This window comes from Sturnus vulgaris, chromosome 2 (genome assembly GCF_052056855.1).
Source record: "Sturnus vulgaris isolate bStuVul1 chromosome 2, bStuVul1.hap1, whole genome shotgun sequence".
In the NCBI taxonomy this organism is placed as follows: domain Eukaryota; kingdom Metazoa; phylum Chordata; class Aves; order Passeriformes; family Sturnidae; genus Sturnus; species Sturnus vulgaris.
This window is the reverse complement of record NC_142244.1, coordinates 20,834,343-20,857,605: the sequence shown is the minus strand read 5'-3', so window position 1 is coordinate 20,857,605 and position 23,263 is coordinate 20,834,343. Positions and strand designations below refer to the sequence as shown.

Sequence of the window (23,263 nt, the reverse complement as noted above, 5' to 3'; positions counted from 1 at the left end):
AGCATCCTCAGCCAGAAAAGGGGCTGCTGGTTGTCCCCCCAAATGCTTCCCATGGGATGGGGCAGGGCCCTGGAAAGCTTTTTCTTGGCTGTTTTATTGCAAACAAACAAAAAAACAATCACAGGTTTTGTCTGCGTTATTTGGAGAGTAATGTGGATGGTTTGCCCTGGATGAAAAACCCCAGATGGAATAAGTTGCATGAAATTTGCTTATGTTATTTGATGAGTATTACTCAGAAAGCTGCATGGTTTCCAATCCAGACTTGGCATGGCAGAAAAGCACTCAGATCACTGGTCCTTGGATGAGAGCAGGGACCCAGAATTCAGTGGAAATACTTTTGTTAAGAGGCGCTGATGTGTGAACAGCCTAAAATTAAAGAACTTCAAGAAACCTCATTTTTATTTAGAGGTGTAAAAATACCCCCAAACTCATGTTTAGCTGTATAGATGTATTTTAAAATTCTAAATATGTAATCTGCTGAAGTGGATGAAGCCTGCAGATTCCAGAGTGCAGAAGCTGCTGCATCTTTGGTGAGGGGTGCCCAGGGTTCAGAGCTCCTCAGCTGCTCACTGAAAGCAAAATGCCACTATTCTATATATAATTCCATGTTGTCATTTGGGTTTCTTTCCCTCTATCAGGAGAGCTGGTTGGTTGCTGCTAAAAATATACTTGCAACAAGCTCAGCTGTGAATCAGGTAGGAATATTTATCTTTTCCTCTGACAGAGGAAAACAGAACCAAATGGCAGGGTCTGGTGAAGCTTTCTCTTGGCAGAGGGTGTTTACACAGGTCCTCATGCTGTCAAAAAGCAGCATGAGCAATAAGCCCTCTGGGAGCACCAGGACAGCAGGGAAAATGAAGTGAAAGCCTTGGTGCTTGCCACTGCATCCCACAGGAAATTCTCGACAGCCCTTTTAAAATCATTTTAACAAAATTCAATCCCATTCAATGCAATTACTGTCAGGTTGTCAAAGGGAAGAATCAAGCAGTGTATTGGTAGCAAAGATGGCTTGCTGTATTCCCCCTTTTCTGCCCTCATGGCAGCAGATTCCTGCTTTCTATTGCCATTTGGTGATTAGGAGCAGGTCAGAAGTTTGAAAGAGATGAAGAAACCCTGATGTTTTGGCATTTAGGTGATGCCACACGATGCAGTTGCTCAGAGTGCCACAGGATTCCTCATTTGGCACCTGCTGTTTGACATGTTGGCTTTGATAACTTCCAGCCTATTAATTTGAAGTGCCAGTAGTCTGGCTGCTGCTGTAATATTTATGACAGATCCTGCTCTACAGAACAAACTCTCCTTTTGAAGTGCGGAGCTGGTTCGTCTTTCTACTTTATTTCAGATTTCAGAATTACCTTTGGGCATTCTCTCTTGGAGTGCTCTGGTGTAAACAAACTAAACATCATTTTAGTGAAGACAAATGGACCAAATTCCTCTTTTTACAGAGGCAGGCACATGGAATCCAGTGACATTGTTACTGACAGAAGAATTGGGCTCAGTAATATTTTAATATCAAAGCCTTTGAAATGTATATTGATACACAAATGTGGTGATGAACCCAAATCTCTGCAACCTTTCCAGCTCTTGCACAAGGCTTGAAAGTGGCCTTGGGAGTTGACAGTTAAGGAGTGATTTTCTGTGGTGCTCTTCTGATTAAAAATAAGATTCAGGAGAGAGCAGCCAAACACTGCTGCTGTGCAGCTGCTTGCTGATAAAACCTTCTTTCTCATCCATCCTCCCCCAGACAAGAAATAAAGTGTAAAATGCAAAACTTCCCTTTTGCAGCCTTCTGCCTGCCAGGGAATGGAATATCCTGCTGTGGGAGCACCTGATGGGGTCACTTGCTCCAGGGATTCACTTGTGTTCCTCACTGGAGCCACTGGCTGCCCCTGGGATTTTCCAGAGTGGTCCAAAGAGATGAAATCAGCCCCATCGACAGCAGAACAAACTCCCAAAGAAACTTAGCCCATAAAGATGGTGTATTTCCATATCCAGGGAATGCCAACTGTGTGCTGGCAGCTCCATGAGCTGAGGAGACAGAAATATCTGCTGGTTCTCCATGCTGTGGGAATGCAGCCTAGCCTTCCCTGTGTGCCTTCACTATTCCTAGATTTGACTGAGACACTCTCAGCATCAGGGAACTGATCCCTTAGGCAAAGGCAGCACTTGTTGTTCCTTTTGCATTTAATGCCTGAGAGTATTTTTATGTTTTTCAGCAATGAATGCTGAGAATTTGCTTATGGGGGAAAACCCATAAATAATCCTTTAGTTGTTGGGTTTTTTTGAGGAGCTGTGACAGTATAGGAACAAGATCGGATTTTGAGGAAAACTGAAAGCGTCCAGAGTCCATGCTTTGTTGCAGTGGAAAAAGAAACACCATTGTCCCCAAAAGTGTTTGGAGGCCTGCATTTCATGCACCATATGATAAAGGGTTTGGAACATTAAAGGCAAGTAAGACACTCAGTGAAAGTTGGTGAAGGGTCTAGAGCACAAGTCTTAGGAGCAGCTCAAATAAGCCTCTTTTTGTAAAATATAATTGAAGTTTGTATTGGACAGAACTGACTCAATAAAGCATTTAGGATGTTCGTGGAAATGGGTCCTAAAGCAGGTGTGCAGCTGCTTTAAAACACAAAGAGAAACTGCTTTTTTCACAAAGAGAAATGTGGGAAAGCCTGTTGTCCTGGCTCCTGGTGCTGCTCCAGAAATCAGTGCTTTCCTGTTGGGGTGGACAGAAACCGTGGTGCATATGGACCATTAGATCAGTTACCACTCACTGGCAAATCTGCTGAGAACAGACAGATGGGTAAACAGCTTTAACCAGGTTTGACTGCACTCTATACTGTGGCAATATTTACATTTCTATCTTCTCCCTCTGATGGCTTTAAAATGCCCTGTAATATTTACCTTTTATTTCACTCTTTTTTTTTTTTTTTAATTTTGAATCCTTTAAAATACCTTTTCTGGTGTTCCTAGTTAGCCCCCCCCCATCACTCATTGGTTATTCTGATTTCCTAAAAGTCTTTTCTCCATAACTTACAGCTCACCTCAGAGGTGCAGAATCCCCCCTCCACCTGCCCATTCTGCTTTAATGCAGAAAATCCCTCCCGTGTAGGTCCTTGTGGTCTCACTGGTGAAGTGAGGCTCATCCTGCCTGCAAGTACTCTTCTGCCTCAGGTTTGTTTGAAACACGGCATGGGCATAAAATGAAATGAAGAGGAACATTTTGAAAAAGGCTCGGAGTCTTTCTTTCACAGATCCCTCCTTGTGGAAGTACTTGGCTTGGTTTGGTTGGGTTACTTGTCTTGTTTTATTAAGCCTGATATCTTCATCTGTGATGGAGGTGTCTTTCATCACTGCCTTTGCCTTACAAAGGCAAAACACCATGGATGTCACTGACTTCCCATAATCAGAGCTGATGGCTTTATTATCCAGATTTTTCTGAAGCGTGCTGGGAGAAGCATCACTGCCCCTCTGAGCTGTGGGTATCCCAGCATGCTGATTGTTACAAATATTTCCTGTCTGGATGGCAGCAAAAAAATCCGTGTGATGAAGACTTAGCCAACTGCTAGAAGTCATGGACGAGTTGTGTAGCAACCAAAATGATTTATTTTTCACATTGTACTTAATGCTCAGGCTGCACAGCTTGGGGTTTGGGGGTGATTTTGTGAGTGGCACTGAACAAACCTTCGTCCCAAAACATACTTAAAATGTTTCCATTTTGTAAGTTTTCTGTAAACTTCCAGTACTTAAGAAACTTGAAGAGCCTGGTTAATTACAGGATGTACTGACAAATGCTTGTAATGTCATTTTGTGCCTGAAGAATAGGTGGGAAGCAGAGTGTGAAAGCGCTGTTAATTTTGGGCAGGATGCATGGGGCTTTCTGCTTTCACTGTCGAACTGTGTGTGCTGCTTTCATTATGCATTTGATTATATACAAGTCTTGTACATACACTGATGAGAGTGAGGCAAAGCTGCTTCATTATTTTGGAGACTCACTCAAAATATTTTCTTTCTTTCAGAGACTTGAAGATAGAAAATCTGTTGCTAGATGAAGACAACAATATCAAGCTTATTGGTATGAAACCAGTTTGGCAATTCCAGTAATTAAAATTGTTAGTTTTATAAAGAGAGTTTTTGAGGCTTCATAATCCTCCATGTGACAACTGCTAATGTTGCTGCAGAGAGGAGCTGAGAGAGTATAGATAGCAATCAAGCTGTTCCTGACAGCATTTTGTGCAAAAAATGATCCAAATAATTCAGATTTAACTGGGTATGGGAATAATCCTACACCTTAAACCCACATCTTTCATATTCAAATGAGGAGCTTGGTAAAGAATCTAAGAACTGACACCACAGAAGTGGCTTATTTTATTACCATGATCATTTCTTATTTGCTAGGGGCTGGATCCTGCCCCCATGAACATATGCTTTCACTGAAGTCAGTGGGAGTTGCACACATTTTTAGCAGCTGGCAAAATGTGGTCCTATATTTATATTTGTTAAATTTGCTTCCAGCACCCAGGACAAAATTGGTTTAGAGGGCTGTTAAAGAATGAAAAAGATCAACGGTAGAGCCTTGATTGTATTTAGGTATCAGTTGTCTGTGGTGCTTGATTCATTCAAGCTGTGCAGGCATTTTAAATTAATCATTGCTGGGGATAGTCTCTCACTGCCTTGCACAGCTCCCATTAATGTTAATGTGGGCATTGAAAAGAAAATATTCCTTTCATAAAATAAATGCCAAACGTGTGTTTACATTTCTTTCCATGCCTACACTTTTGCCAGCAGCAGCGTCTGTGGCTGCAGACTTAGAAACTCAGCTGACTGTCCTCAAAAACTTTGATGGGTGAAAAGTGGTGAAAACACCCAGGTCAAATGGACTTCATACACTGTGATGTATGAGGTACATGCATCTCCAGGCAAACAAGGTGAGGGTGATTAATGAAATCTGAAATACCCGAGTTTTACTTTGGGAATTCAGTTTTGGGAATGCTACCCTGACTTCCAGCCATGACTCTGTAGCAAATCAACCGTCTGGGAAAATAATAGCAGGGAGAACTCTGTGTTACCTCAGCTGAGGGTCAGGAGGATGCTGACAAGTGACCATGAATCATTCATCAGGGCTGATGGATGCCACCCATTATCTTGATTTACCAGATAAGCGACACCAGATGGTTTGCACCAACATCTGATGGCTTTAAAGAACTCACATAACTTCCCTGTTGTTGAGTGTTTGACATCCAAACCAAGACCTTCCCAGGTGATACATGTACAATCAAAACTCACGTGCCAACAAAAAAAAATATTACTCCAGGGCTCTTCCTTCGTTTCTGTTTGCTTCAGCTGCATGGAAAGGTCTCCTTGCAGTGGGTGGTGTAGGAGGAAGAGAGAAAAGAGATAGTTTGATCTTCCACAGCCTCCATAAATTGTCCTCAGGTCTGCAGCCTGATGTTTAAAGAAAGCAGATTGCAGGCAGTGTGTATGCTAAAACAAAGCAATTAAATCCCACCACCCAAGTGGGGGTGTTGTAGCAAAAGAAAGGTTGCAATATTTTGTGTAGCCTGCCTTACTAGAAATTATCAGTTGTGTCATCACACAGTCCATCCCAGGAAGGTTCTTCAGGAGTGAAGAACATGTTTTGAGGGATTAAAGTGCTGCTTTTCATGACTGGGAGAAGAGACTTGGAGCTGCAAAACCATCTCACAGTTACCTGCTGTGGGGTGAGAGCTTGGTCTCCATGATTTGTACAGCAGCAAGCACAGGAGTAGGTGATAAAAACAAAAATGTTGTTCTTGTAATTGCTGAAAGGAAGAACAAAAGGTGAAATGAAGATTGAAAATGTGATATTGAAGTCACTGCTTGTTCATGCATTTCAGTGAGACCTGGATGCCTTGAGCCCTCAGCTCCCTTTGGCTACGTGACAAGGTGCTTTAGAACCTGCTCTCAGATATTCCCCTTGAAAAAATTCCCTTTCAGAGGGCTTACTCTTAGCAGTCTTTTAATCAAACTGAGGAACACCAAGACTGGAACTGTTGGAAGCAATTCACTCCTTGTTGTCCCCCAGCCCCTGTGTTCAGTGTCTGATAGAGCTGCTTGCACACCATGCAGAGTTCTTGGCATCCTCCCGGGACACCCAGCTCTGCTGAGCTCTGCTGGTCCAGCTTGTCCAGGAGCTGGTGTTTGACAGCTCTTCCCCTGTTGTGGCTGGCAGAGCTCCAGGGATAGCTGTGCTTCCAGAGCTTGGTGTGGATTCCCTGGAGGCGACGATGCTTCGACAGCATGAGCAGAGGGGGTGGTGGAGCTCCCATGTGAAAATATTTACTTGGTGAAACCAAGTGTGGCCTTTGATCTGAATTCTGTAATTTGCTGGGCTTCTTGAAAGGGAGAAACAGACAGGGGCAGTGAGGTTATCAGTGCTGGTGGTCACACTGTCCTCATCAAGGTCAGCAGTGCATCCTTAGTAAAAATAATAAAAATCACACTGTGACCACGATGTGCTGGCACAATGTTAACAGCAATATTCTCATTTCCATGGCTATGAAATCCCTGTCCCCAGCATGCATCTATTTGCACACATTCTGCATTTCAACGGGGCAAAAAAGGCGTAGCAGCTGAAATGAATGAGCTGAAGGAAGTGAATAAAGGGTTGAGAATTGAAGCAAATAAGAGAATGAAAACCTCTCGTAGAGTATCCCTCCATTGATACTGGTGAAGGGATGCTGATTGACACCATCACAGAACACAGCCCTTGTATTCTGTGACTGTACAACATTACAGTACAGTAATGTACAGTAAAGTAATTTGGAGCTGGTGTGACACAGCAGGGTAAGGACCAGGAATAATACTGTGTGGAGATATTATTTCTGGGAGTTTTTAAAAGTGTTTTGCAGTTGACAGAACTCATCTCAAGCCACAGCTAATGAACACGTTAATTAAGTTAATGAATCCTGTGCAGTAGTAGTGAAAGCCCCAGGAATTAATCAGATGTCCGTGTTCTTAATAGGGGTAGTTTTCAGAGATTCATAGAATATTCTGAGTTGGAGAGGACCTATAAGGATCAAGTCCAGCTCTTAAAAAATGGGATTTGTTGTTCCCTAAACCCATCTCAGCCTGCAGCCACACCTGTGCTGGAGCAGACAGGAGGGAAATTTTGGGAGGCAAGTTTTTCTTCTAAGGCTCTTCTCATTGTGGAAATCTTTGGTTATTTAGCACCTCATAGAAGCAAATAGCATAAAATTCTTGCATGTGGATGAGGGTTTTTTTTCTCCTTAGGGAGTTCATTGCTTAGCTTTTGGAAAAAATGTTCTTTCTTTTTAACTTGTGCTCTAGCACAGTTTGACTGTGTCTGTCTTTCATAACTCTGTCTCTGTGCCTTTCACAGACTTTGGATTGAGCAACTGTGCAGGAATTTTGGGTTATTCTGATCCCTTCAGCACCCAGTGTGGGAGCCCAGCATATGCAGCCCCTGAACTTCTGGCAAGGAAGAAATACGGGCCCAAAATAGACGTTTGGTCCATGTGAGTGAGTTACTTCTGAAGTTTATAATTGTTATTGCAAAGAGCAGGGACATCTCCAGCTGGATCAGGTGGCTCAGAGCCTGGTTCAGCCTGACCTGAAATGTTCTCAGAGATGGGGCATCAACCCTGTAGTAGCTGTCAGACATTAGAGATCAAGTACAGTCTCCAAAACCTCAGTTTTTCCTTGTTCCTGATCACTTTGGTTTGTCTTTCTGCACGTTTTCTTTCAGAGGGGTGAACATGTATGCCATGCTGACTGGAACTCTGCCCTTTACTGTGGAGCCATTCAGCCTGAGAGCCTTATACCAAAAAATGGTGGACAAAGAAATGAACCCCTTTCCCACCCAGCTCTCCTCAGGTAATCCAGGGGGAATGTTGGGATCCAGTGGGTCAGAGCTCTTGCATGGAACTGTGGATCATGAGCCATGCTGCTGACTTGTGCTAATTGGGAAAAGTTCCTTTTTTTTTATTTTGGCCTCCGAAAGACCTGCAGGAGTTGATGCAGCAGAATTCCTTTTGCTTTGACTTCTGGAGAAGCACCAAGTTGTGCTGAATATGAGAAAAGGAACAAATCTGTGAAATGCTGTGGAGTTGCTTTTGTTGAGCAGTTGGTCAGTTTTGCACATCCAGAAGATTCTAGCAGAGGGTAAGGATGCATGAGCAGGTTCTTTTGGAATAACAGATTCCTGAGCACTATCATGACTGGGGTTGAGTGATAAACTACCTCAAATGGCCTCACATTTATTATGGAATAATGACATGCACTCAGAAAGTTATTTTGGGACGGTTACCTGGGATAACCTTTGTGTGTTCACAAAATGCAAAATAGTTGATGTATTAGTATTAGAAATATTAATTCCTGCTTCAGAGCCATGTCACTAGGCAACAGAATCACTTTTCCAGCTTGCAGCAAGGCCACTGTCAGCATTTGGAACAAGCTCTCTTTGGTAGCTGGCTTTTATTTTTTTCTGCCAGATTTGTTGTCCATGGAGAGCTTCTGTCTCCTTCCCTGGCAGCCTGCTTGCAAAGGGCTTTTGATAAAATTAAAAGATTGCAAACGCAAAAAAGGGATGGAAACCCTTGTTAGAGGGTGTAAATGAAAACCTTTGTGAGTGGAATCACAAGGTGAATGCTCCAAGTGCAGATTTAGGGCTCCACCTTCCACCCTGTAGAAGGCCAGACCCTGAGTAGCAGAAAAGATAACACTGCTTTTGACAGGTTTTGTTTTGCTGTTTCATCCATCCTGCCATTCATTTAGCAGTGGAGATCAGATTTTCTCTCAGTGGCAGCTGTAGCTCACTTGACACTGTGGTCCCCAGGGAAGGCAGGATTTTGTTTATCCTGTGAGAGCTCCAGCAGCCTGGGCTTGCACAGATGATGGCAAATTAATGGACTAGGTTTAAACATGTTAACCTTTGCCCACGGTGCACAAAGGTACCCATCAGTCCTTGACCCTTGTGAGCTCGGTGACATGGCACAGTGTGATTTAGGGTGACATTTGTTCCTGGCTTTGGGTCACTGGGCAGAAACTCTGCTCTGGGAATTGTGGTGCTTGTTAACTTCTTGGGTTTATGGATCTTTTATTGTAATTGGGTTGTAATTTCCGTAAATTCATCTACAAAGTGGAGAATTTTTACAGGAGTCTGTTTTACATGTCCAGTAGTTGTCTTTCAATATTTAATTTCCTGGTTGCTGAACACAGAGCCCATAATGCAGGTAGCCAGTCTTTTATCACTGAGCAGGAAAACACTTCATTTGTGTGACCTAAAATGCAGGTGAGCACCTGAAAGAACCTGGGCAGCAAAACAGGGAAATTTTGGAGTTGGTGTTTGATTTTCCCACTTAGGGACCTGTTTCTCATTAAGCCTCTTGAGCAGCAGCTATCTGGTTATTGATTTTAGGTGAGCAGAGGTCAGATGCTCAGGAAGTTGGTGCTCACCTTGCATCTATTCCTTTTTCTTCTTGTTTGCTCCCTGGAGAAATCATTTTGCTGTCCACAGCTGTGTGGCTTAGCTGGAAAATCTTGTATCATTCCAGCTCAAATCAGCCCAAAGTGCTGTTCCTCCTCTGTGTTACCCAGCTCTGGGAGCTCCCAGGGTGAAATCTCCACTCCAGAATTAGTTTCTCCCAGCCTGAATCTGTTGATCTGTGACACTTGACAAGCTTTGTTTAATTAGTTTGCCTTTTGGCAAGGGTAGGAGTGGAGGAGTAGGATTTTTAAGGAGGGGTTGGGTGATTTGGAGATCGCAGTGGGCTTGGGGAGAGGGATTTCTCTGGCTCTGAGCCAATGGGATGTGGGAGGTTGCAAACACAGACACGGGGGGAAGCACTGGAGCGAGAGGAGATTAAATGGGAGAACAAGGGGTTGTTGTTTGCTGTAGTGGGGGTGAGGAAAGGGCACACCGGGCACACGGAGAGCAGCCTCCAGCAAGTTTGGGAACTCTTCCTGCTGCTCCTGCAGCATGGCTGCTGCAGGATTATAACAAAAAATAATGGAGAAATAGGCAAGTAGAGCATCTCACATAAATCACTGGCTTGTGAAGAGAGAGATTAGAAAAAACCCAGCTGATGCCTGGCTGAACTGGTGAATACAGAGTCATAAGTCTCTCTTGCCCATCTAAGCTTCTTGACGCAGAGAGGGCCCTCTCTCCAGCTGAAACCTGATTTTTGCAGGATATTATACACTGAGGTTGCTCAGGTTGTTGGGAGTTGGCACCTGTTTGGTCTAACCCTGATTTATTTAGGGAGAAACCCTCCTTTCCTCATTCTCCAGCCTCCCCTGGTGCACCAGCCCACTCTGTCCCATCCCACTGTGGTGTCACCAACAGGTGTTTTATTCTCCTTGAATTGCATGTAGGAGCATTGAGAGCTAGCATTGATAATTTGAGAAATAAAGACCAGACCTAGTTGAAACAGATTGTTTTCAGCTCAGAGGGGCATTTATTGTGAGATTTCAGGCAGATGACTTGATTTCATTGCTCCTGATCATGTAAGAAGCACATGACTTAAAAACTGAGCGTTTTTGCAAGAAACTCAGGGGGAGTAGTTGAATGTCATTGAAAGTTGAAGGTTCAGGAGAACAAAGCAAAGCCTGTTAATTTTGCTGTGCTCTTTTAATTTGGCTAAAACCTTCTGCAGTTGATGGTAGGTTGGATGGAAGCCAGAGAATTTATCCTTATCATGTCAAAGGGAGCCCAGTTTGCTGTGTCTTCCTTTCCAGGTCTGCATCCCTTCCCTGCCCTCCACTCACCCCTGGTCCATCTCCTTCTACTTTGAGCACAGTAATTTGTCTCTCACCTGGCTCCAGCCTCCTGCCCTCATGTGGGAATTAAATGTTGGCTCACCTACTCCAAAACTTCAAATGAGCTCTGAGACAAACAGCACTTTCCCCCCTCTCTCCTTTGTAACTCTATAAATCATTGTGACTGTAAATCACTGTTTGTTTTAGTTACTAATCCTTTATCAGTTCTTCCATTTTCCCAAGGACATTGGAGCAGGCAGTAAGGAAAATGTTCCTTTTTAGTGTGCTCTTGTTCAGGCCACACACCTGTAGTAACTCATGTCCTGTGCAAGTCCTAAAGCAGATGACAGAGCTGTTTTTTGGTGTTTTCCTTAATCTCTCCACAGCTGCCATCAACTTCCTGCGCTCTCTGCTGGAGCCAGACCCTGCCAAGAGACCAAACATCCAGCAAGCCCTGGCAAACCGCTGGCTCAACGAGAACTACCCTGGGAGAGCACCCCCCAATGTCACCTACCCAAACAGGTACACCAGAGGGGGACAGGGAAGAGAAAACCTGCCGGGGTGTCTGTGCATTGCATCCCTGGTGTTCCGTTTGTGTCACAGATCCTAGGAACTGCTTCTGTGAACCCATCGTAAAGATTATTGAGATTGGCCCTGTGTTGCTTGAAGTGGTCAGGAGCAATGCCTTTAATTGGAAGCTGCAGTTGCAGTGTATTATTTGCAGGCTGAGCTGGCGTGCAGATATTCTGATGAATTTGCTGCAGGCCTGGGAATGGGGAGGTGTGACAGGCAGTTCTGATCTCCACCTCGTTGGTCAGTCAAAGCCAAGCTGCTTCTCCAGGAGAGCCTCTGCCTGTTCGTGAGTGGGTTAAGGGAATATGCAAACCATGGTGAGAAAGGTCACAGTTTAATGGTCTTGCTTCCTTGGTTGTTGCACCCTGCACCCTGCTGAATACATGACTAAAAGCAAGCAGAGACCAAATCTCACGGTCAGTCAAACATCCAGCCGGGGAAAAAGAAAAAAGAGAAAACATTTGTGGTCCAGTTTGGTTAGAAATAAACTTACTTGACTTTAAGCAGTGTGGAGTTGCAGTCAGGGGAGAGAAATAAGGGCACTTTTTACATAAGAATTCATCAGACCTCTCTGATTCTGCCTTAGCATGACTTTGTGCCCTGGAGATACGAGTTCCTCTCCAGTGGCTGTAAATGAAGCCTCAGGCAGCTCACTTGGAATTACATGTCTGGATTTGATCAGATAAAACCTCCTTCCTGTATCAAAGCCCTCCAGCTGTGTTTCATACACCTCCCAGGACCTGCAGGATTCACTCACAGGCCAAGCAGCACCCTGGCACAGACAGCAACTTAAAGCCTAATTTTGGTGCTTAAAACTTGACAGTGCTGCAGAATTTCTGTCCTAACCTGTCTAAGAGGAGAGACCCTGAGTGAGGATCATAACTTCCCCTCCTTCAGTTCCCAGGAGCAGATGTAGTGCCTTGACAGAGGGTGCAGATGCCCCGATTTAGCAGCAGATATTTTCCTTCCCGAGGCAGCACTTTAGAGTGCTTCATCATGGAGAACGCTGTGGCTGTGCCATTCCTTGACCTGAGGATGGATGGATGGGTGGATGTCAAGCAGCTTGGATGCCTGGGGATAGCACTGGATCCACCCCCTGAAATGAGGAGGGAATTATCTCCCCAGGATATAAAGGTGGCCCCTGTGATGAATTGTTTCCCAAGGCATGAGAACAGGCAGAGCCATTCTCTCAATATCACTCCTCCAAATTGAGGGGATGTGTGAAGCTGTAAAGGATAAAAGCCTTGAAAAAGATTCTTTCTTTCATTATTTTTAAAATAATATTACTTTTGTAGGCCAGGCTTGACCTACCTAGACTTTGTCATATTGAAGCTTTGTAGGGAGAAAAATCTGCAAAGTTCTAAATATTTAAAGATGTGGCCTGGCTCCTTTTGAGGTTGTCTCAGAAAGTACCACTAGAGCCAGCTTCCATGGAATTTTTCCAATTTTTCCTTAGTGTGCAGGTACAGATAAGGTGTGGTGAGCTAGTGCGTGAAAAGCCACTGCAGAATTTGCAAAGAATCAATTCCTCTCTTAATTGACACAGAAGGAGTTCCACTACTCTGGGGGTAACACCCATTGTTCCCAAGACAGGAGCATGCTAGGAAGGGGAGAGCATGGAGATAAGGTGGGAGAACAGCAGAAGCTGCATTTTCAGGAGAATATTTTCCCAGGCTTTTTATAGGCTTGCCTTTGTTAAAGAGATTCCCTGAAGGCAAGCAAAAAATTCCCATTTTGCTGAGCACTTCAAGTCAAAATTGCTTGAATTTCTTTTGCTGCCCAGATGTCTCAACGTGCAGTGGTCAAGATAAGTTTTGCTTTTGAACTTGTGGAAAAAAGACCCAACCCCAAGCATTCCTTAGGGGCAGCACCAGTGTTCATAAGCACAGGGAACAAAGGGAACGAATTATTGGAGATTTCCCAGACTGTGTTTGACATCTTGTCTGAGCCCTGTCTGTCAGAGGCAAGGCACGAGTGGGAAGGATGGAGAGTGGTCCCTTGGAAGGGGGAATCTTGCAAAAGAAGATGCCTCTGATGTTAGGCTTGGCATTAGGAGTGAGAAATACCCTCTAGAAAACAACTGGAACCCAGCGTTTCTCTGGAGATGGATGGGTACCTCTGGGAGGCTGGCCAGCCCATTTAGAGGTCTAAATAGGAGCAGATTTCTTTGGAAAAATCTGGTTTTAACTCGGCCTGAGCCAATGCTTTGGCATTTCCACAAGACCTCTGTACTGCTTTTCCCTCAGCCTTGGCTGAGGCTGTTCCAGCCCTTATAGAAGAGAGAGATGTAAACATGGCTTGTACTTGTGACAGTGGGGGAACAGCAGCATTGCCATTCTGAGCTGCAGGAATAATCCTGTACATCCCCTTTCTCCAGCAGGAAATTCCCTGCTATTAATTCCCTGGCTAATCAGTGCCTGGATACTGTGCAGCAGGTAAGGGGGTGAAGCTCAGAGCAGTGCTGTTTAATTACAGAAAAAGGGGCTTTTCAGACAGCCAGACCTGGGTTGGATTTTACCTCTTTTTCCTTCAAAACCAGCTCATCTTGGTGGTTTTCAGTGGTCAGGTGTAGGGTAACAAATGGCCTGAGCATCATGGTGCCATTTCCCACCAGGGATGGACATGGGGGACAGAGTCCTGTCCATTCAGCTTCCTGCAATTCCTGTGTTCCCAGATATCTGTCCTTTCCCTGCCTGCTCATGGCAGAAGGGAACCAATCACCCCCACATTACTGAGCCCTTGGGGGCCTCCTCTTGGTGTTCTGCCACGGAGAGGACAGCCCAAAAATCCTGCTGTGCCTGTCCCTGTGCAGGATTCACCTGGAGGACCTCAGCCAGAGCGTGCTGCTGCACATGACTGAGAAGCTGGGCTACAAGAACAGCGATGTCATCAACACTGTGCTGTCCAACAGGGCCAGCCACACCCTGGCCATCTACTTCCTGCTCAACAAGAAGCTGGAGCGTTACCTGGCCAGCCTCAGGGTGAGCACTGCTGGGGCAGGAGGGGACAAAAAGGCTCCCAGTGGCCTGGCTTGCTGGCATTTCATCTCACAGGATCCCAGAACATCCCTAAGGTCATTCCCTGGGAAGTGCTGCATCCCTGCTTTCAGATATTTCTGTTGTTTGGAGTAGCAATAGCACGATTTATTGAGTCGGGACATCAAGAAGCAGCTTAAGAGCTCTTAAACTTATTTAGCTTTTAAATGAAAACTCAGCTGAAAGTTTTACCAGATGTAATCTCCCTGAGCACGGCTTGGGTCTTCCAATTTGACAACAGCTTCTTAGTTTTTTTCCTTCTCTCAGTCCTTTTCACATTAGTAATGATGCCACCAATGATATTTAAAGTGTAATGGACCAAATCCATCATCTCTGTAAGGTGATGAATGCCAAGAGTGGGTACAGTCCGTTAAGCAGCAATTAAATGTTAGTTTTCCCTAATTGTCTTACATATTTTGCTCTTCTGTGCTTTTCTCTCCACAGAAGGCTGAAGGCCAGGACAGTATTTGCCACAAGAACCAGCTATACCAGATAGAAAAATACAAGGCAAATAAAGACTCCTATGAGGTAAAGCTCATCAAAGCTTATTGAAGTGCTTTGAAAGCAGATTGAATTTGAGCATCCTTTGTGATTGTGATTAAAGGGATGGGTTTGGGACCTGTGGAGAAAAGAAAGACCTGTGGTCTTGCCTGTGCAGGACAAATAACTCCCTTTATTTCTTTTCAAAGAAGCAAATTGTAACCCCCTAGAGAGGAAATAGAAAGGTTTTTTTAAAGAAATTAAATGTTTTTAAATCTCTGTTTGGCAAAATGATGCAGACACGGGGGGCTCCATAGCTTCAGTCTGGGGTGCAAGTTGCTGGTGTTAGAAAAAGATGAAAACTGGGTGTTCTTGAGGCTCTGGGCCTTGAGATCTTGGTGCTGTAGGACAGAGTGGCAGCCAGGGTGACTCTGCTGGTGTCCTGGGCCAACCCTGGCTTGGCTGCCAGGAGCTCTATTAGCACAACACTGTTCAAAGACAATTTTCTCTGCTCCTTAGCAGAAGTGATGCAGGATCAGCCTGCTGCATCATGAAGGAATTCCCTTGGGCACACAAAAGATTTAACCTCTTGCTCTGTTGGTCTCCAGCCTTCTTGTCTGCAAGCAGAGAAGGTATTTTGTATTAAATCATGGCTGGATTTTTCTCCCCTGGCTGATTCCTTGCCAAGCACTAAAATTACAGGAGTAACATGAGCTGTGCAAGTCTTCCCTGCCAACACAAAGAGCAGCATTCTTGAGGAGTCTGCCTGTTCCCAAAGCTGCTCCTCAGCACTGGATTGATGATCTAATTGCAGGGGCAGATTGGTGTCGTGGCTGGTTTTGTTTGTTATAAAGGCTGCTTGCAAGACAAGCTGAACTGCAAGCCGGATGGAAATATCAGGGCAAAGTATTTATTATTTTCTTGAATAAATCAAAACCATCTTACTTGAAATGGATCAGCAGTGGATAGACTCAATGAATATGATATTTCACAAAGCTCTCACAAACTACTCCAGCTACTGCAGGGCAGCATTCCCTGGAAACAGGGGCAGGTACTGGGAGCTGAACACTTCAGATCCTGCAAGGAGTATCTTGGTTCTGCCTGGACCACCTGCTGGTGTCACTTCCCTGAGCAGTGACAGAGCCACTGTGCTCTGGGGTTCTGCATTCTGCAGGGATCAGCTCACAGCTTCTGCTCCTGTGCAGGGGAGGCTGAGCTTTTCCCTGAGGAAAGCTGCAGACTAACAGCAGTGCCAGGGTATGGCCCCAGTTTGGTTTGTGGAGAGGAGCTCCCTCCACAGCCTCTCCTGCACTCAGAGTTAGTCCCAGGGTAGCTGTTTAGGGGATGAAGGGGTGTCAGGTGTGTCTTGAAATACTTACCAGGATGCACTCACTGTGCAGACACTGTAGTAATAATAATAATAATAATAATAATAATAATAATAATAATAATAATAATAGTAGTAATAGTGGTAACAGCCTGTTCTCCTGCTGCATGGGCACAGGGTGTGGAAGTGCAGGCCAGGCTGGGCTAGGGGAGGGTGGCCCTGCCCGTGGCAGGGGGTGGAGATGTGCTCTGAGCTCCCTTTCAACCCGTTCTCTGGTTCTGCAATGTCTTCTGTCACTTTAGCTGTACTTACACGAGGGGATTTTGTTGGTTTTGCTGTAACAGGACAGGTGAAGCAGCGCACAGGGGTGAAGGCACACCTTGGGATGCTGCTGATGTTTGTAACTAAGGCAGACATCTGTCCTAAAATGCCTCCCTGTGGGTGGAACACAGCCTTGGAAATGTCCAGCTCAGTGAGTGCCACTGGGACTCGGGTTTTGTGAGCTTGGGAAGGTTCATGGGGTGGAGATGGAATTCCCTGATGCCTCCCCACCATTTCCAGAGCAGGAATTGGGAACCACTGGTCCCTAGGCAGGCACTGCAGCTAAGCAGAGCTGCAGGTTGCCATGGGAATAAGGAGGGGAGGGATGGTCAGCTCCAGCTTCAGCAGACCTGAAATTTCTCCCACCTCTCTCCAGCCATGGGAAGCAAGAGCTTGGCTTCAGGAGGGGCTGCCAGCAGCTGGGGCAGGCAGGGGCACAAGGGCAGTGGTCATGTCCTGCCCTTCTCCTTTCTGGAGAGGGGCCCAGGCTGCTGTGAGGGTTTCCAGGCTGGTGTCACTGCAATGCTGTGGCAGGGACAGGGAGGCAGGCAGGAGCCCATGGCTCTCTCCATCTCTTTATTTGTGGAAGGGGTCTTGGGATGAGCGAATCCAGGGGAGCTAATGAGCTCAGATGTGGAATTTGCAATTTTTAAAAACCGGTGTCTTTGTCCTATCACCATGCCAGACATGGCCAAGGCAAATGTCCTTTATCTGCCTTTCAAATCCATTGCTGGGACTAAGAGTAGTTTTGAGGGTCAAGGTCAGGACAGGAAATAGCAGATGATGATGTAATTCCCAACCTATTCAAGTACAACATACCGGTACAGCTCCTGCATGATGGGACACGGCCCTGCAGTGCAGAAGGAACTTCTGTAACTCTCCTGGATGAAATCTTCCTTCCCTTTTCAAATATAAGTGCCTGGCACCTTGGGAGTTCAGGACTTTGGTCCTGAGCCTCTCACAACCATGGTCATTAAGGAGAAACGTTAGCAGTTTCAGAAATCCTTCTAAGACAATTTGCAGTGTTCATCCAGCGTGAAGTAATTAATTGCCAGCACCGGATATGTGAATTTCCTGTGCCAGGGGTGCTTTAATTGTGTGTTGCTGTGGCTGAGAGAATGTACCAGCAGGGAGAGGGCAAAGGCAGGAGCACTTGGCAGGTGAGGAGCTGCAGCTTGGCTCGTGCAGCATCAGGCTAAAAATACTGCAGCCTTGGAACGTCCTGCACCCAGGCAGAGGCTGCAGCAACCAGCACACAGATCCTTCCTCACCTAGCTAAAATAGCAGATAGCTCCCAACAATCTGGATTGGCTCCTGTGGGCTTATTATAGTCACCACTTAGTCTCATCCTCACAAGTACCTTTATAAAAAGATCTTAGGGAGAGCCTGATCTCTGCTGAAGACTCTCTCTCGACAGCAGAGTTTCAGAGCTGTGGGAGGAAAACCAGTGGGCTCAGAATTAGCTGCACACTTTCCCCTGGCTGGAGGGATGGATGGGGGCAAAAAAGGGAGGCTCAGGTGAGGAGCTCACAGAGGATCTCAGGTTCTTCTTCTCCCAAGTCACCCACCTAACCATGTTGGTATTAAAAGTAAGAACGTTGCTTTATGAGTCACTGAAGGTCTTCTTTCCAACTCTGTAACTCCTGAAAGGTTGCAGAGTCCAGCAGTGCCCAGACACCATCTGTGCAGGGAGCTTGGCTCCGTCTGAGCTGGCAGTGTTCATCATGAGTCCAGATTTTTGCCTCTTCTGTGTCTGTCTTGCTTCCAGAGCTGTTTAGTGGCCCAGGAGAATCCAGGTTGTCTTCTGCATCTTTCTTTTCCTCTCTCACATGTTTTTATGCACTTTACTTTGAGGGTTTTCCTGGACTCCACGTCAGTGAGCTTGCAAAAGAAAATGAAGAGTGGCAGTGCATAATTAGCAGACAAAACATAGGCACATAATTGGGGGAAGGAGCTTTCTTTCACTTTTTGAAAAAGACTTGTATTTGCAGTGACCTTTTAATCAGATGCAGCAAAACATGTTGCTTAGATGATAACTATGGCCAAAAAAAACTACCAAACTTTTTTTTAATGTGAAATAAGACTTTGGGCTTCCCTGGAAATCAGTGGCAGGTAAAGGGTATTGAGCAGTTTGCTGAATCCAGTGACTGAAAGAAGATGCAATGAATTTTCACTGTAAAACAGTGCTTTGAAAACTGGCTTCCTCTTCAGAGTCCTGCTCCCAGGTTCTGTTTTTCCTCTATCTTCTTCTGGCAATCCCACCTTCAGCTACCTTCCCCATCAGGACCAGGAGTTAGGGCTCAGGGAAGGGATGGCTCAATTATTTTCTCCCCCTCCATGTCTTGTGCACTTGTAGAGATGCTGTAAAAGCAAAGGCTGTATTGCTCCAGATCTTGTCTGAACAGAAGATAAATTACTCAAAGGCTCTAAACTTCTTTAAAACTTTGCAGCTCACCATTATAATCTCAGAGGGAGTGGAGTAAAGAGAAATCAAGGACTTTTTTTGGTGCTTAAGTAGGACATTTCAGCTGTGGAGGAGCACAGGTCTTTATCTGCTTTCTCCAAGAGAAAAGCTTTGGTTTTCCTTTAGTTTTCCAGAGCCAGCTTTCACACTGCCTGAATGCCAGAGCAGATGGGAGCCGTGAAATCATGGCAAACTGATGAGGGGAAAATGAGAGGACTTTGTTCCTCTGAGTAGTCAGAATAAGTTCCTTGTAAATACAAAGTACTTAACCCACCTTGTAGGTCTGGGGGTCACTGAAACTTCCCTTGAGTAAACCAAATTGTTCTTGTTTGTTTTACAACCTAAAGGACAAAAAACTCAAAGAGCAAGAAAAGAAAGGGGAGATTCTTCACCGTCAGCTCCCAAAGAAAACTGAGAAAAGTCCAGTTTCATATAGACAGCCTTCTTCCTGTCTTATCTCACAGATCCAGAAAACCAAGGCTCTGCTGAAGGACCAGAAAGTCGCCAAGGCTGGGGGTCTGGAGAAAGGTCAGTGGAGAAAGGCCAGTGGTGGGTCTGTGTGTGCATGTGTGCTGTGCTGTTCCTGAGCCTGTCCTGCCCTGCCTGCTTCGTGTTTGTGAGCAGAGACTCCAGGCTTGCATTCCCTGTCTGGATAATGCCAGCACACGTGGAATGAACCACCCTGAGGAAACCATGCCGGCAGGAATCCTCACTTTCTGTGCTTGACAGAATTCCTGCACTGCTTTAAGAAGGCAGTTCCTTCCCCTGTCTACACGTCCCTCATACAAAACCATCCTCGCTCACACTGGTGTTCTGAAAGCATCACCACCCACCCCGGATCACTGAGGAGCCAGAGCTGGTAGCCAAGCTTCTTCCTACCAGCCACTGTGTTTTCCTGACAGGGGGCTAAGGAGCAGCAGGGGAGAATCCCTGACCTCCAGGATTCCCGGGAGGAATTGATGGTGGAGCAATGGCAAAAAGGCCAACCTCAGCAATTGCCCATCAGCCAAAGGAGGAGGGAAATCATGAGAAGGGAAAGATGGGACAGCCAGAGGAGAGCAAGGCATTCATCACAAAGGGCAGCCTGAGAGGGGTTGGGTGAGAACTGCTGGCAAAAGGGGGAATGGAGAAAGAAGTGGAGGAAAAGGGGAGTCATCAGAATGGGGTGTGGGCAGTGCATACCTGCATGGGAGACACTGAGGAGCAGAAAAGTGATGTAGCCCACTGTTAAATATGAAGCTAAATGAGAGGAGGTCACTGCAGAGAGGTATGGGGAAATAGAGTGATGGAAAACATCTACTGTGGTGTCAGGGGGTTATTCAGAGTGGTGGCTTGTGATGCTTTCATGCTCATTGTCGTGACTTGGTAATTTATCATTTGTTGTGCTCAACGTGAAAAAAATTGTCCATATAGTGTCTGTCTGGCAGCACAGGAACCTGTGCTGCAAGGTAGCAGGAGTCCAGAGAGCTGGCCAGGAGTAGGGCATACTTCCTGTGAAAAAATGTAAAAACAAAATCTAAAATGCCCATTTTTCTCAGATTTGCTGTCCCTTTTGGGAGGAAGGCACAGGGGGAAGAAAATCTAGTTCACTTTTTCCCTCTCTGTTCCTCCCTGCTTTTTTGTTCTGAAACCTGAAAATCCTGCAGATCTCAGCTAAAGCATTTCTCTGCTTATGGAGACTATGTTTTGACACATCTTGAATAATTTTGGCCAGTCTTAGAAATAAACTGGTCAGATTGGACTTCTTTTTTTACCAGACAAGTGTGAAATTTTATCCTGTTCATCCATTCACGTCTCAAACCCTGACAAGATCATCCCTCCACAAGAAATACACACGATATTTGTGGCTGACTGCTGGCAGAGTTTAAATTATTTTGGATGCTTTTTAGATGATTTGAGAGCGAGGGAACTGATGGAATAGCTACCAGTTAATTCAATTAGAGGAGACCTGGCAGTCAGGTTCCTTGGACAGCTTTCCATCAAGGCAGCAAAACATGCTTGGCATAAGGCAGTGCCAGTGTTCTGTAGGAACTGAGCAGATCTTCTCCACGGGCTGTTTGGTTCGATTGGGCCAAATCCTGCAAGGATTGTTCCATTTATTTTTGGCCTTTGCTGGAGGAAGGTTCTTGTTGAAGTTGGTGCAGCAAATCTGTTCCAACTGTAACAGCCTGAATCTGGCCGGTGCTGCTACTCCGTATTTACATGTGTGAAACCAGGAACGGATTTTGTTCCAAAATGCAAGGAGAGCCATCAAGGATTAACTCACTCTGCTCCCCTGTGTCTCTAGGTGTGTCAGGCCGAGCAAGAGCCACACAAAGTTGTGCTAAGAAAGGAGAAATGTGAGATTTCTCAGCTATGGCGTTAGAGGATATGATTAATACAAACAGCTGAAGACATCTGTGGGTTTCCTTTTCAAGTCCCTGTCTCAGTTTCAGCACTTTTCCTGCATGGGAGGAAAAGGGCAGATAAATTCCCCATGAAACAATGGTGTTAGCATTAGGGGATTTGGTTCTGAGTGCATCCCAGACCAGCTGTAGCTGGTGCATTTATCAGGTTCCTGTGTGGCAGTGCTGCGAGCTGCAATGTTCTCTTCTGCTTCCTTCTCCCTTTGCTTTGCAGACTCCGGAGGTGGCGTGAGCCCTTTCCACGAGCCCCTGGCACCCAAGACTGGCTGTGTCACTTCCAGCTCCCTGGAATACCTGGAGGTCCAGCAGCCACCTCCCAGGACCCCCCGGCTCCTCAAGAGGCAGGAGTCCCCCCAGCCAGAGCCGTCCCGGATCGGGGGCCGGGCAAAGGACTCCCCTCTCATCCTGAATATTGTGCACTCCTTCGAGTCAGTAGACAGAGAGGACCAGATAGACCAGGTCTCCCCCTCTCACCAGTACAGAATTTTAGGCTCCCCAATGAATTTCCCTTACAAAAGCTCGAGTGAAAGGACACTGTCCCCGCTGTTTCCCCCGAGGAGCACGTCCCCCATCCACCCCACCCAGGTGTCCTTCACGTACGAAGAGAAAGCGTATCCAGCAAAGGAGGAGGCCGTGTCCCCTACCCAGCTGGCCCCCAGCAACCCCCTGGGCAGCCCAAACTGTGTGAAAAGCAGGGGCAGGTTCCCCATGATGGGGATTGGACAGATGCTGAGAAAGAGGAACCAGACCATGCAGTCGGCGAGCGAAAAGCCCCTGGAAGCCAGGATGCCCCAGCTGCAGCAGATGAGCCCCACACAGATTTCCTTCAACACAGAGGCTGTCAGCGGCCAGTGTTAGTCTGACATCCTGAGATTTGCACTGCTCTTCTCTGGGATCCACCCTTTTTCTCCTTTAAGCAAGAAGGGAAAGCCACAGGCACCTTGCTGTCGCTGCAGGATACCCCGCAGTGCTGCAGCACAGGAAATCGGAGGTTTGCTTGCAAGGGAGGCATTGTCCTGCGTATTAAAGTTGAAAGAAAAGGGCTCTGCTTGTGCTGTTAAGAAATATTTGCCTTTGGCACCTGACTGTACAGTAAAACATCCTGCAGGAGCTGTGTGGATCTGTATTTTCACTGCTCTCACTCGGCTGGAAGAGCTGTGAGCACCCAGGATTTGGTTCCTCCAGGAAATCAGTGGTGCCACAGATGCCGGGCCAGGATCTGTGGTGAGACTGTCCCTGCTCCTCCTGCCTGTGCCACACAGCACGGGGTGCTGCTGCAGGCATTGCTCCTGGGGCAGGGGAGGGGGAAAATCCCAGATGCTCCGTCCAAAGTGAGCTTGCTGACAAGCCCTGCCGAGGAGGTGAACGTGGTAGAAGCTTGAATAAAAACACAAGTGGTGTAACTCAGAAAAAGTGGGATTATTGGAATTCAAAGCAGATTTTACTGTTAATTACATAAAGTAGGTAATAACGCAATCTTTTTTCATAAAGGAAACTATGATTTAATCATGTCACAAGAAACATGATTATTTAAAAACAAGTGTCATCATGTGGAAATTCACTGCACTAGCCCCTGTTACATCAAGGCAGCATTGGACACACTTGAAGGCTTCTCTGAGACTGCAGTGAATAAAAAGACTTAATAAAGGGCACATGAACCTGTACCAAGTCCCTTTTATACTCCAAGATTGGTAATGTAGTGGTTACCAAAAATTGGGTGTTGTTATGAGCAGTGAAAATTAACTTTCTTAAAAGACACCATGTTCTGTATACCAGTCTTGTTTTTCTAAGTAAATGATACATCTGAGAGGTTGGCAACTTTTTTTTTTTTTTTTGGTTCTGTTTCTGTCCTCAAGCCATTTCCTATAAATTAGAAAGTTTAGCCAAAGACAAAGACTGC

General features: G+C 45.8%; 1 protein-coding gene across 2 annotated transcripts in view; it reads left to right on the top strand.

Annotated features, from left to right (window-relative positions):
* HUNK (hormonally up-regulated Neu-associated kinase) overlaps positions 1–23,027 on the top strand; it is a 40,036-nt gene extending 17,009 nt beyond the window's left edge. The window contains exons 3-10 of one of the 2 annotated variants that reach the window (XM_014888735.2): positions 4,020–4,075; positions 7,382–7,517; positions 7,748–7,875; positions 11,145–11,280; positions 14,144–14,312; positions 14,811–14,894; positions 19,423–19,486; positions 21,578–23,027. In XM_014888735.2, coding sequence (XP_014744221.2) covers positions 4,020–4,075; positions 7,382–7,517; positions 7,748–7,875; positions 11,145–11,280; positions 14,144–14,312; positions 14,811–14,894; positions 19,423–19,486; positions 21,578–22,221 — 1,417 coding nt within the window. In that variant the 3' untranslated portion in view covers positions 22,222–23,027. Of the gene's footprint in view, positions 1–4,019; positions 4,076–7,381; positions 7,518–7,747; positions 7,876–11,144; positions 11,281–14,143; positions 14,313–14,810; positions 14,895–19,305; positions 19,487–21,577 lie in introns of both variants that reach the window. The other variant, XM_014888734.2, reaches the window with a different exon arrangement.
* The last annotated feature ends 236 nt before the right edge of the window (positions 23,028–23,263 follow it).